General features: G+C 49.8%; 1 protein-coding gene across 5 annotated transcripts; it reads right to left on the bottom strand.

Moving 5' to 3' along the window:
* Positions 1 to 5,051: 5,051 nt before the first annotated feature.
* SNX11 (sorting nexin 11) lies at positions 5,052 to 13,259 on the bottom strand. 5 transcript variants are annotated; one of them, XM_072938867.1, is made up of 9 exons: positions 13,113 to 13,218; positions 12,236 to 12,344; positions 10,997 to 11,056; positions 9,973 to 10,027; positions 9,450 to 9,536; positions 9,088 to 9,188; positions 7,758 to 7,853; positions 7,321 to 7,533; positions 5,052 to 6,563 (listed from the first exon to the last, which is right to left on the bottom strand). In XM_072938867.1, exons 4-9 carry the CDS (start codon positions 10,012 to 10,014, stop codon positions 6,290 to 6,292), a joined length of 813 nt encoding a protein of 270 aa, XP_072794968.1. In that variant the 5' UTR covers positions 10,015 to 10,027; positions 10,997 to 11,056; positions 12,236 to 12,344; positions 13,113 to 13,218; the 3' UTR covers positions 5,052 to 6,289. The 5 variants fall into 5 exon arrangements, with proteins under 5 accessions (XP_072794968.1, XP_072794969.1, XP_015103445.1 ...); XM_072938868.1 differs by lacking the exon at positions 9,450 to 9,536 and having other exon boundaries at positions 13,113 to 13,219; XM_015247959.3 differs by lacking the exon at positions 12,236 to 12,344 and having other exon boundaries at positions 13,113 to 13,219.

Genomic DNA, 13,259 nt, shown 5'->3' with positions numbered 1-13,259 from the left:
TATTAATAAGGATGCCATGACCTCAGGTATAAACTGAGATGAGTGGTCACTTAGAAACTATGGCAGAATGGGTTGCCAAGTCAGCAGAGGAGGGCACGGTAGACAGAGATGACCTGGCTCTCCTAGTACAACGCTTGGCAACCTCCCTTCTAATGAAGTCCTCTCCCCAGCAGACCCAGCTCCTAGGCAAACTCTGCCAACTAGGCTTTCTTTCCCTGATTCCCAGGCTGTTCTGAGAGGCCTGGTATCTCTGGTGTAGAGCTGCCTGTGGGGCTGACCGGCTGTCAGCAGCTGTGTGTGTTCATTTCCCTCATGGGACCCATCACAGCCCACCACCTCGCCACTTGGCAGTGTGCCACGGAGGGAAGCATTTTTGTGGCTCTGGGCAACAGTATCCCAAGTCCTTGCCTCCAGGGATGGGAGTGAGTTCCAAGAGGCTTCTCTTCTAGTGCTTGTCCTCAAAGAGGGCATCTGGTTCCACTGTAGACACTCTTAACCTGATGGTGAGCAGCTGGCCACCTTTTATCCCCAACACATGATCATGGAACAGAAAACAGGCTACAGACTCCTCCCTTTTGCCCACAGTCAGGCACTGGCATTGCTCTGCCCTGAATCACCAGGGTGGCACATGCACCCCCGCCTACATTTACTGGATGCCTCCGGTGGGTGGGCGCTCTGCTGGGCCTGTCATTAATATCTACCTCCTTCTGGAAAACACCTAGCATCTGGAGAATTGAGAGCATTTCTTCCACATCTCCAAGGCAGTGCAGTGGAGGTTTGTGGGAGAGAACTTGGAGCTTACTTCACTCCATTAATACAGGGCTTCTCAACCTGGCACTACTGACATTTGGGCCAGATAATTTTACATTCCTGGGGGCACCGCTGGATGTTCAGCAGCACCCCTGGTCTCTATCCAGTAGATGCCAGTACTACTGGCCCCTCCAGTCCCCCCTCCCATTCTGACAACTAAAAATGTTTCTAGACATTGTCCAAGGTCCCCTGGGAACAAAACCGCCCCTGGTTGAGAACCACTACTTCAGGGCATTTGGGTGTGCGGAGGGCCAAGCACAGAGAAGCTGCCCTGCCTTCTAGAAGTTTTAACTTTAGTCACTGGACTGTGTGATGGGTTATGGCTAGGTTGGGAAGACACAGAGTTTAAATGCCATGAATTCCTCAGGGTTTAAGAACCAGCAAGCCAGCCCTCATGCTCCACAGGAGACTTTGAGACTTACTGGCCTGCACGGCTGCAGGTTTGCACTGTAAGAATGGTGCTTGAATGGAGAAGCCGGTACTTGATGATTTAGAGCTCCGTCACAGCCAGTCCCTGCTGTTTGGAGCGCGGAAGTTACCATCCTTGTTTCCCTGTTTCTGTGGCAGAAGTCTAAAAGGAAGTCTTGACCAGGACGGAGGTGGACACTGTGTACTACTTCAGAGCAAGAAACAGGTTCACAGAAAGGGCACGGCAGGTCGCTGCAGCCGAGGGCCCGCGCCGGGTCCCTGCGCTTCGCGCTGGGGATGGTGCAGCGCCGACGGCAGATCCCGGGCAGAAGCGGGGAGTCAGGACAGACTGTCATCTCGCGGCTGTGATTCTCCTGGTCCTTCGTGTTAGCTTAGGGGAAAGTTTTCTCATACAAAAAGACTCCTAGGAGCTCTGTCAAGAATCGAAAAAATAAAGCAAAACCACCAAAACCCAAGAGAGGATGAGGGGTCCGGTGTCTTTGTCGTCCTTGCCTGCAGAGGCCGGTCAGGAGGGCCACCGCTGGCCCCGATGCCAGCCAGAGCGCTGTCGGTGCCGCCTCCCCTGGGCCCTGAGTCTGAGGCACCTGGAAGGGTTATTAGCAGGATTGGAACTCATCCCTCTGCTGGGACTAGATCATAATTACAGTAATTTTCTAACAGAGCGCGGCAGTAGGACTGTTTAATCAGCATCTGACTCCCCTGTGATCCCAGCCCTCATCACTCAAGGAGAGGAGTGGGATGGATCTTAAAGAGACAGTGCCCGCCTTTCAGCGCTGCTAACAGATGTACCCTAATTGGTAGAATATATCTAAGTCTCGTAGCTCATAGCAGGCAGGTTGCATCGCCTCCAGCAAACCGCCTCGGGCTCTTACTACTCTGGGCCTTCTGCTGGAGGGATTCAGTCAGGCTGCTAGTGGCCTGGCTTCCCACATCAACACGGCCACCAGGGGAAGGGACACACACAGGGCTAGAGCACTTACGAGGGATGTAACTAGATTCGAAAGGATGGCTTGAAGGAAAAAGTGCTTGGCTGAAGACAGGAAGGAGGGACTTGACAGCCACAGAGGATAAGTCTTGGCTGGCAGCTTCCCATAACCCAAAGATAACAGCAGCGTCTCGTGTTCCTGCCCTTCCAAGGGGAAAAAATCCTTGAAGACTTTCGGGGAGTCCTTTCGTTCTCCCACTAGCTTCGCATCTCATTCACCCCGTTCATCCTTCCTGCCTCTTTCACGGCAATGTCAGTTCCCCTTGTTTTTCTCTTTTGCTTGTGGAAAGGGACCAGGTCTCCCCTGAATGGAAGTACATTCACTCTGCTGAGTCAGGAGCGCACCATCTCCTAAAATGTGTGGCTCTTATTATACTTTTGAACAGAAATGGTCCATGTTTATTTATCTTGAAATTTGAGGTTCCAGCTTTCTAAGCTCCAAATCCAGCCATTACTGTGCTGGAACTGGTTTCCCCCATAAATTATTTCTCTAGAAGATGCTAGGACTGGCCCCTGCTGCCCTGCCCTGTGGTAAGCCATATGCATACCTGGTCTTCGTAGCAGTTCCTGAAAAGAGTTTCTTAGAAGAGCTGGGGCAGGGAGCAGATGAGAGATAGGAGGTGGGTGGGGGCTTCCAACGCAGACTGAGGAAACTCTCAGGAAAGAAGTGGTAAAGAGAGCAGGAAGAGGGATGCTCATCCACAGTTCAGAGAAAGCTTACCCTGAACCAGGCCATGCGCCCTCTGCAGGGCTCAGTACCTGCTGGCAGAGGGCTACCCAGGAGAGGCGGCTTATGATCAGTGCCCAGGTACAACTGAGGACACACCATCCTGTGCTGCAGTGGCTACCTGCTTGGCTTTAGCTGCATCTCAGCTGGCGGCTCCCACACAAATCCGCAGATGCCACACGGGCCCCTAATGAACGCTCCTGGGGCCTCTACGAGGCAGGCCAGGAGCTGGTCTGTTTCCACTCCTGCCTCCAACCTTGCATCCTCCCAAACCCTAAGGTGTTAAAAATATTCAGCAAGAGCTGAGGCATATAAAGAAATTCACAAACACGGAGCTGAGTGTCCAATCAGACTGTTAAAAAGTCATCTCCTAGGCAAAGCTACCAGAGGGGGTACAGGGTACCTAGGACTTGGGGGTATGGCTCTAAAGCCTTAACGGTCAGAAAACTGAGGATTGTGGAGGAGCTCTGATTTCTAAGAACAACTCTGAAAAGTTTTGCAGAGGGAATTTTTTTTCCCTCAAGTAGCGGTGGGGTTTTTTTTTTAAGTTTTTTGGGGGGTAAAAAAACACCTTATTTTATAGAATTTGGAAAGTACCTCTCACATGAGTATATTCTACCACCATCTAAAAACATGCCTTTTAAAAACCATGCTCAGCCCGGTTTCCTCAGCTAGAAAATGAGTTTAATACTTGCCTGCTCTCCTCATTGGGCACTGTGGTCAAATAAAACGATGCGTATGAAACTTACTACTTTCATACAAGAAAACCTACCCCCTCCTCCACTCACATACACACACACCCCCTCCTTCCACCAAACAAAACAAAACCCATGAGCTTGGAATCACTTATCCTGGGTAACAGATGACTAGACTTGGGCCATGGAAGGAGCTGTCAGAAGAAAGGTGACTGTAAGTTAGGCACAGAACCTACTTTAAATCTAAATTCTAACAAAAAATACTTCCATTCTACAAAGCAGCTCCATGGACCAACCCCTCCCCCGTTAGCACCCCCCATCTTCCGTACAGAGGCCATCAACCACGGTGGCCAGCCCTCAGTACACACAGGGACAGAGCAAAACGTGAGCAGATGGTACTGCCTAAATGGAGAGGAAAATCCATCTTTATTTTTCTGGTAACTCCAGGCCTGTGTTCTTAGAAAAACTCTTCCCCTCAGGACATCTCCTTCCATGGCCTACACTCAACTCTGCGCAAGATAGTGAGGGGATGGTGCCTGGCCTTAGATTAACTGAGGTGCTGTTGGATGCATGGTTGTTAATGGATCATTAAAAAAGCCGGCAGTCAGAAAAATCGCATCCGTGTCTTTGAATGGCTCCTGCTGTCCCCGCAGCCTACCCTGCTGGCAGAACGAGCTGCTGAGCACCAACTCCAGGAAGAAAGGAGCGAACAGAAGAAGGCCAACCCGGCTTGCTGTTTTTTGGCTGAGTAGGGAATTGACACAGACCACCTCCGGCTCCTGTCTGGAAGTTTTGAGATCAGAGAGCTTCAGGCACAGCTGGGTTCACAGCTGCACCATTTGGAGCATTGGACTTATTAATATTCATGAGTCATCCCCACCAATCGGCAGAGCGGATGCCATTAGCTTAGCATCTGTCGGGTTTTTGTGAGGGTTGTGTATGGAGTTTTTTTCCCCTTTTAAATGAACTTCTTTTGACATTTTGGATTTGCCTCTGTGGGTTTTCTATCCTCGCCTTGCTCTGCTGCATCATATAAAGGAGAGACCCAGGGGAGGCGGGCAGGAAAGAGAGATGCGTCCCAGCCAGGACTCTGCATCTGCCTGTTGACAAACTTTATTTCTCTTTCAGCACCTGGCACCGCAGACAGGCTGCGAGGATGGAAGCGGCATCAGGTAAATTATACCTAACAAGGTTCGTGCCCAGAACTGTGAGAAGAGCTGGATCCTAGCTCTTTGGAAGGCAATTCTTCCTCCAATGGTGAACTTGAGCTGCACACACAATGCAGGAGAGCTGCCACGCACGGTTCTGAACCATTATTTCCACGCTGATAAACTCATGATTTATGGAAGCCCTCACTCCCTCCTCCACTGCTACAGCTTGTTAGACACCAATTGCCACAACAGTCTTAAACACTTGAATTTTATTTCAGGCCAAAGCCCCTCAACTCTGAACTAAATGCCATGACAGTCCCACAGCATAGGCTGGTAGTAAAAGAGCCCGGGGACAGGGTGGGATGGCCAGAGGGAGGAGCGGGCGAGAAGAAGAACCACACACGCAAACCCAAGTGCAGAGCGAGGCAGAATGCCAGCGGCACTCACCTCCTCGCGGCTCTGGCTCTCGGTGGAGAGAATTACGGCAGCAGGAGGGCAGAATGCCTCATTGTCTGAAGGCAGGCGTGTTGTTCCTCATCTCCATCCCCAGAGCCCTCTCTCCAGGCAGAAACAAAGCCCCTGCACGCCACTGGATTGAACATACGGCCTCCCTACATCACAGCAGAGGGACACTGTGGTGGCTGAAGCCCTGGGGGCAGGGAGCTGTTACTAAGGGAGAAGAAAAGGATCCGAAAAAGAAAGGAGCCCACGCTAACCCTGCAGAGAAGACAGTCACGTCTCTGCTTTATAACCAGAGAGACAGTGACAGCCCAGGGCAGCCTTTCCAAAACAAAGCCCCCTGGGCCGTTCCCTCTCCTCTGGCCCCTTGTCTTTCATGGATGGCCTTGAGCTATTTCATGGGTCTCAGGCCCCACACAGCCAGGCTGAGGTCTTGGGATGCACAGGAAACCCCAGCGACAGGCCTCACAGCACCGTTCCGTTCAGTGGTGTTAGTGGAGGGAAAGCAAGGAGGTGGGAGAATAAATATTCACCCCCCTGTCCATGCAAGGAGGTAGGCAAGGGGCCAGCCTCCCAGAAACAAAGTGCTCCAGGGGCTGCAGCAAAAACAGAGCCAGTGGGAATACAGTGCACAAGCATTCCTGGTGGAACAATATTCAATACGGCAGCTTAAAACCTGCCACCTACAGATCCCCAAAACCGGTCACCTGAGACAGTGCTCCTGGGCCCATTAACAAACCTCTAAAGAAATTCAGCTCCAGGAGAGTAAATATGGAGTTCAGTTCAAAACCAACAACCCCTGGGCCTTGTGCTTAACTTACAAGCATCTGCACAGTGTCTATTCCTATGCAGGAAGCTTGAGGAGTTGTTGTGACCGCCCTCCACGCACCCAATCCAGAGCAGAGGCAACGGGAAGACACGAAGCAGCCCAGCCTCCCCACCACCTGCCTGTGCCCGGCCCCACTTGAGCAAGTCTCCCTGCCCGTATCTTCTTCGTCCGCCTCAGAGCACAACCCAGTGCTCCGACCAGAGCTCACTTTTCTAAAGCTATTTCCAACTGACCAGGGTCCAAAGGCACAGCATGGTCGCCTCCCACGGCCCTCCTCACAGGCTGAGGAGCAGAGATTCCCTCATCAGGTCTTGCAAAACCACAGCATGACGGGGAGGAGGGCGGCGGGAGCGGGTGGCTCTCCAAGGAAGGCGCCTCAGAGTCAACAACAGGAGTCCACACCTCGAAGTGGTCCTTTTCTTCCCCGGGAGGCGGTGAGGAAGAGCTCCTCCTGCCTGATCTTGGAAGAAAGCAGCAACTGGAAAAGAGTGGGAAAGGGAAACAAAGGGCATGAACAGATGAACAAAAATGAAAGGACAAACACAAGTGAATGGACATCAAAAGGAGGTCTAGCCACATGGCAGAATATTACTCAGCCGTAGAAAGGAATAAAGTGCTGACACACATACAATGCGGATGCACCATGAAAGTGCGCTAAGTGAGAGAAGCCAGTCACAAAAGACCACATATCATGGGACTCCATCTGTGTGAAATGTCCAGAATGGGTGAATCCATAGACACGGAAAGTAGACAGTGGTGGCCAGGGCTGGGGGGTGGGGAAAATGGGGAGTCACTGCTGATGAGTACACGACTTCTTCTGGGGTGATGAAATTGTTCTAGAATTGACTGTGGTGACTGATGGCTGCACAACTTTGTGAATAAACTAAAAACTACTGAACTGTACACTAAAAGAGTGAATTCTACGTATGCGAATTGTATTTCAATAAAGTTGTTTTTTAAAGAAAACGGGGGTGAGCGGTAGTGGATAAAGAACAAACCAAATAAGAAAGCCTTCTGTTCTTTCTCCCCAGGTTCCAATAGGAGAGCCTGCTCCCCAGGGATGGGCCCCCAGCCCCCACAGAACCCTGGGCGTGGGAGAGAACATGGGATGTGCACGGGCCTCTTCTGAAAGGCTACCAGCCCTGGGACATGACTTTCTCTACCAGTGGATACCTCATGGGCCCAGATCACAGCATCCCCAGCCCCTGGTGCTTCAGAAAAGAGTCTGCAGTTACCTCTTAGGCGGGTCTCCTTTAGCCAGGTGAGAAGAGCCCCGCCTCTCTTCCTGGGCCCAGCCACAGTTTGACATAGCATAGTGAAGAATGGCATCTGAAACGGACATGGGGCTTCGGCCCTGGACACAGGCTTCTATCTCAGGCACCGAGAGCTGGCTTTGCAGGAAGAGGTGTAACTGGCTGTCTGACAGGAGGACCACACTCTGCAGGACTCTGGGCCAAACACAAATAGTGCAACACAGCGCATCACTCTGAGCAGTGGCTCTCCCCAGTTCCTCTGAAGGGCTTTGGCCTGAGTGAGCACTGAAGGCATGAGGGTGCAACAAAAGCATCTAACACATGCGTGCTTCCGTGTTCCAGGGGCCACCCGGCCCGGCACCTCCCCACACCCCGCCCCCTCTCCGGGAGGCAAGTGCCAGGCCGCCAAGCACACTCACTTTTCAAGGAAGTGCTGCAGACCTTGTCGCCGCTTCTCAATGAACTCATCTGAGCTGCCAAAGAAGGTTGACTTCCCAGGAAGTTCTGGTACAGGCCTGTGAGATCACATAATGTAACACCCAAGGTAAGCGTATCATCCAAGACAGTCATTCCAGTCCCTGATCAAGCAAATTCCCTAAACAGAGGCACAAATCAATACAAATAGCACTTAATAAGGTGGCAGCGGAAGGGGGCCCACATTGCGTGTCAGGCACTGTGCTGGTTTACAAACCTTACTTCATTTAATCCTCCCCAAAACCCCACAAGAAAGATATTAGTGCCCCCATCTGAGTGCTAAGGAATAGAACCCAAGTTTAGTAAATTTCCCAAAGTCACACAGCATAGCAAGCAGCAGAGCTGGTATCCACGCCAAGTCTCTGACTTAAAAACTGCATGCTGCTAAACTACACTGGTTACAAAACCCACTCCCACCATCAGCTATTACTTTAAAAGGAAGAAACTTGGACATGGAGACATGGAGAATGTTGAGTCCTTGTGTGTAAATTACGACCACCTTCTCCAATCCCAGAAGGTACATGCTTGGAATTTTCTAGAGGTAGCTGAGTTGCAGCAAATCATCCGCAAAATCTTTAAGCCTCCCTAGCCTCTCCGCTGAAGCATGCCGCATGCTTTAACAACAACAAGCCAGACTGGACGGTGCAGGATCTGCTCAGAGGAAGTGCCTACTGGCTTATGAGGGCCTGACTCATGACAGTGGCCTCCTCAGTCCCACACGTTAACTAACTGGCCGGGTCATCAACAGTCACCAGAGCGTTGAGTGCCCACGCTGTGGTGGAGTCATGTTCTAAACTGTCTCCATGGTTTTAGGACTATTTGGATGTAAGTGAGGAGTGAACAACACTGCTTTTCCTGAGGCTCTCAGTCTCATATCTCTGGATAAAAGTCCCCACACAAAAAAGTAAAAACAAACAAACAAACAATTTTTACATATCAAATGGACAGGAACACCACCTGTCAAAATAGTCCAGGCGCTAAAAAGTTCCTGACAACCAGTAATAGGCACACTTAAAAAGCTAGCAGTACATTTGTTTAGTCCCATGATATAAAACAAGAAAAATATTTTTGTTATTTGTTTGGCTTTGTTAGGTCAAAATATCAGACAGAAGACCCCTGTCTTTACTTTTTTCACTGACTTGAAAATATAATTTAAGAGCACATTTCTGAATTTCCTTAGTACATGCCAAGTTTTCTTCATCATCAATTCCAGTTGCCAAGTAAGCACCTAAAAAGCCAGAGTCGGAGCCAAGGAGGAAGCAAGAGCAAACTCACACTAAACCAGCATTTCTCTGCAGCTGCTTTCTCAGCCACACGAACTCCCGGTAGCGGCGACGCACACAGGACGTCTTGGCAGTAAAGGCCTTGCTGTTGGTCTACAGGCAGAAGCACACGAAAAAGGTTTAGTGGGAAAAGTCCAAGTTCACATGAACTCCCCACAGTCACTCCGGCTGAGGACCCAAGCCACCAAGCCACAGTCCTGACCAGGGGCTCCAAGCAGCCTGAAGGCAACTCCAGGCTCTCTTTCCTCTCCTTCCTCCTTTTCTTCTGTCAAAACATCCACAAACAGGTTGACTCAGCACTGGCCTTCAGCCCTGGACAGCGTTGACCCCAATACTGAAGTTTGATGCACTTACGTGAAGAAATATCTTATAATCCACATATGAATTCCAGGAGCCCTCATTCTGCACACGGGGGTCCTGAACACGCACAGTGATCACCTCCTGGAGGTAAGAAACGCTCCTTCAGCTTCAGCTCAGCCCCACGGTAAGGCAGCTTTGACACACAGGTTGCCAGACTTTTCCACCCAGCCTCAACTCTCATTCATTTGTTCATTTATTCATTCAATTGAACAAATATTTACCGACCACCCTCTAGGTGGCAGGCACTGTTCTAAGGCACCTGGCACAGAACATGAAGAGACAAAAATCCTTGCCCTTATGAAGCTTACATTCTAGTACATTCCAACGAATGGAAAAGTTAGTGAAAATGGAACCCCATTTCCCAGTAACACCTTTTCTACTATTTCCTTCTGGCTTTACTTTGAGCTCATCAAAACCACCTGGGTGTTACTGTCAGAAGAACACCGCCAAGCAATATTCGAATCTCCCAAATCCCCTCAAACTTTTACCCACCTGTTCCTGGTGACCACATGCTTACCTCCTGCTCTTGGTTCTCCAACATCCTACACCAAAAGCCCATTGGAAGGAAACACCTGAGGAGGGACAGAAGACACAGGGCCGTCACTGTTAGTATGCTTCTGCTCTTACCACTCTGCCAGGGCAAAACCCTGAAACTGTCATCGACACGCCCCCCCCTGGGGAAAGCCAGGCACCTTTTTTTGTTCTTGTGTAAAACTTAAGAGGAAGCAAAAAATTCCCCCACCTAAGCTCAATGCAAAGTTGAAAGCCCTGGGGGATTTGCCTCCCTTCTCAGACCACAGCAGCGGGGACCCTTAACCAGACCACCTCTGGGCAAAACACGTTCAGGTCTGCACAGTGTCGCCTCAGGCAGCCAGAACAGGCAGTCTGGGTTGTAAAACCTTTCTTCCTGAGGACTGCAGGCAGGCAGTGTCTGTGGGCACACACAGCACAGCTCTGCCACGGAGCCTCACATTGCCCCCTCCTGGATGCTTAGAGACAACCAGGCCCCCACAAACACCAGTGCACCTAAATCTCTCTTTGTCTTGCTAAGCACAGTCACTGCCTCGGAGGTACACCTCAGAGTTGGAGAGTTCCAGGGGCACCTGAGTGGGCTGCCCAGTTGTGACCTTACCTAATCCGATCTCGGGAACCCAAGCCAATGGGTCTAAACATTTCCTCTCTCGCGACATGCCACCCAGTTTGTACCTCTGCCCAAGCACCCCACAGCTGCACAGGTCGACTCAGGATGTTTTCCGCTCCTTTGCAAAGATTCATTAAAGCCTAAGCCACTGATTTCCCCCAGTGTGGCAGTTTACATGTGCAGCGACATCGCCCACTCCGACAAGGGGATCATGAAGGCTGCAGCACAGGGTTATTCAAATCCAAAGGGGCCCATGATGTCACCTTCTGTTAAAATACAGCACTAATCTTGTTGCTCCTAGAACCACACCAGCAGCATCCACTCTGGCTGCTGCTGCCTCCACCCTCTTCTCCTCTCTTAAGTGCAGAACAATAAGCTTTAATTTCCCTTTCCAATTTACCTTGAAATGAAAACTGACTTCAGCCAATATGTACTGCCAACAAACGATCCAGGCTGGCTCCTGGGAAAACAAGACTATCTCTAAGCGCTCCCTCTCCTCCCACCCCGTGCCCATTCACACACCCACTCATTTTTACAGTCCCACAATTAATTTTAAACACATTCTCTTATTAGTTCTGCCTTACCATTAGAAGAGCGTGTAATGAGTTTCCTTCTATTTTATGTTGTACTAACACAAGGCTAACGTTCAAGAGAAGAGGAACTCATTTACACCACAAAATTAGAAGAGTACACAGCTTTCCCAGTCCTTCCCAATATACCAAAAGGTCTCTCTGCACAGACACCGCAGAGACGAGGCTGCGTGATACAGGACAAAGTTGGACTACACCATCTAGCAAACTGGAGATTTTTGTGACTGCAATACTATCTTAAACAGTATTCTTGCTGACATTTTGATTTTTCATCTGATGCAGTCACCCACCACAGAGGGGTCCTGAACTGAAAGGTAAGAAATTCCAATTCTGTAACAACTGATGTATAACATCCTGGATGTAAGCAGGCAAATGCCTGTGACAAAACAAGGCAGGCCAACTTACTGTGAGCAAATTAACCTCTCTGGATTAAAACAGGATTTTTTTTTTCCCTATTTTCAGGCATTTGGTAAACTGCCAGCACAGAAAATACACTAAAGTGTCTTTTCATGAAAGTAATGACAGGAAAGATGATGACAAGGGAATCATCGTCATCCACACTCTCAGTGGAGCTCTCACATCTCCTGTGCCTTAAAAGGTCCGCCAAATTCAGGACCATAATTTAGTAACTAAATGCTCATCAGTCGCGGGCTCTGCACCACATCCGAGGGCGAGTTCCTCTGCTCTCCTTTGAAGCTCATACCACTTACAAACAAATAGCTATAAACTGGCTTTGAAAAAAAATCCTAGGAAACCCAAAATACTGAATAATTTACATCTAAAGGCCTCTAAGAAAGTTTCATTTAGAGTTTCCTTTAAAACACTGGAACAAACACAAAAACCTAGACTTCAAGTAATAATTTCTAGCAACTATTATTCTCCATCAGCTTCCTCCCTGTAGATGCCTCTCCTCAGGAGGAAATGAAGCGCCTTTCTGCCCTTGGAGGGGAAGGAGGAAGTTCTTAATTTTAGCTCTCTATATAATTTGGGAGATGGATCCATGTGTCATCCAAATAAGGACAGAATCAGTGACCCTCTCAGCTACTTACGCAACTCATTCAGCACTAGCTACATTTCCTGGGCCCTTTTAATCACATCTGAAGTTTTCTTTCTCCACATGTACCAGCAGCATATCTCCAGGGAAAACCCAGTTGTTTGCTGTTAACAAAGTAGATTCCTTGTAAAGGAATGTCATAACAATCCAAAGTCTTAACAATTCAAGGTAACAATCCAAGGCTTTAGCGCCACCATTTCCCCTCTCATTCAAAATACTTAAGATACATTAAAACACAAATGAGATGATAAAAGTATATAGAGCCACCGAGACTCCCATCCCTTCTTACTCATTCTTCGCCATTCTACAGATGGCAACTCAATAAGCTCTCCTTCCTAAACACCTACAGCTGGTAGAAGCAGCTCCTGTCTGACCAAGCTCTACCTGTCTCAATCAAGCAGCTCTGCTCCATCCTTTTGTTTACTTGTAACCCGCCACTCTTTCCATATGGAAGTTAAGAATAGAAAGGCGACCACAATCTAGCGCAAGTGCCTCCTGTGTCCCCGTAAAATACTTGCCATTACTCCTAGTCCTAGCGTTTGAAGAAATGTCCCCAAACTCTTTTACTCCAGCCACTCCCCCTGTATTCTTAAAAAACTAGAAGCAAAAAGGCCACATAGTCCTTACTCTCATTTGCCGACTAAGCTTGGGTCGTGGGAAGGAAAGCTGATTTATACTTTAAAAATAAATGGGAAAGCCAAGTTTCCTTCCTTGGATGCCGAGCAAGCACCCGCCTTCATCCCGGGAGGTGAGACTGCTCCTTCCCTAGGATGTCAAGCAAGGTCCCAGCCCAAGCGCCGCTGCTGCGCCTTAAACCCTCGGCCCTCACCTGAGAGCACCCACTCCCCGCGGCCCCGCCCACGTCCTCTCACCTGAGAGCAGCGCCCACCGCCCACGGAGACACCGCCAGCGCCCCACCGTGTAGTCAGAGCCTGGGCTTCTCCTTCCGGGTGAGCGGCCGGTGCCCCGGTGCACGACGGGAGAAGGCTGCTGACACACCAATCCCGGGTGCCCAGGAC

Source organism: Vicugna pacos, chromosome 16 (genome assembly GCF_048564905.1).
Source record: "Vicugna pacos chromosome 16, VicPac4, whole genome shotgun sequence".
Lineage (NCBI taxonomy): Eukaryota > Metazoa > Chordata > Mammalia > Artiodactyla > Camelidae > Vicugna > Vicugna pacos.
Note: the sequence above shows the minus strand (reverse complement) of the source record. Positions and strands in the feature narration are given on the sequence as shown.

Excerpts from the sequence above, each read along its gene's own strand:
- SNX11 (XM_006214197.4), bottom strand. The coding sequence starts at position 10,014 with ATGGGCTTTTGGTGTAGGATGTTGGAGAACCAAGAGCAGGAG. Across the intron at positions 9,189-9,449 it reads ATTATAAGATATTTCTTCAC|ACCAACAGCAAGGCCTTTAC; the intron begins GTAAGTGCATCA and ends TTCTGCCTGTAG. Across the intron at positions 7,854-9,087 it reads CAGAGAAATGCTGGTTTAGT|GCCTGTACCAGAACTTCCTG; the intron begins GTGAGTTTGCTC and ends GTGATCTCACAG.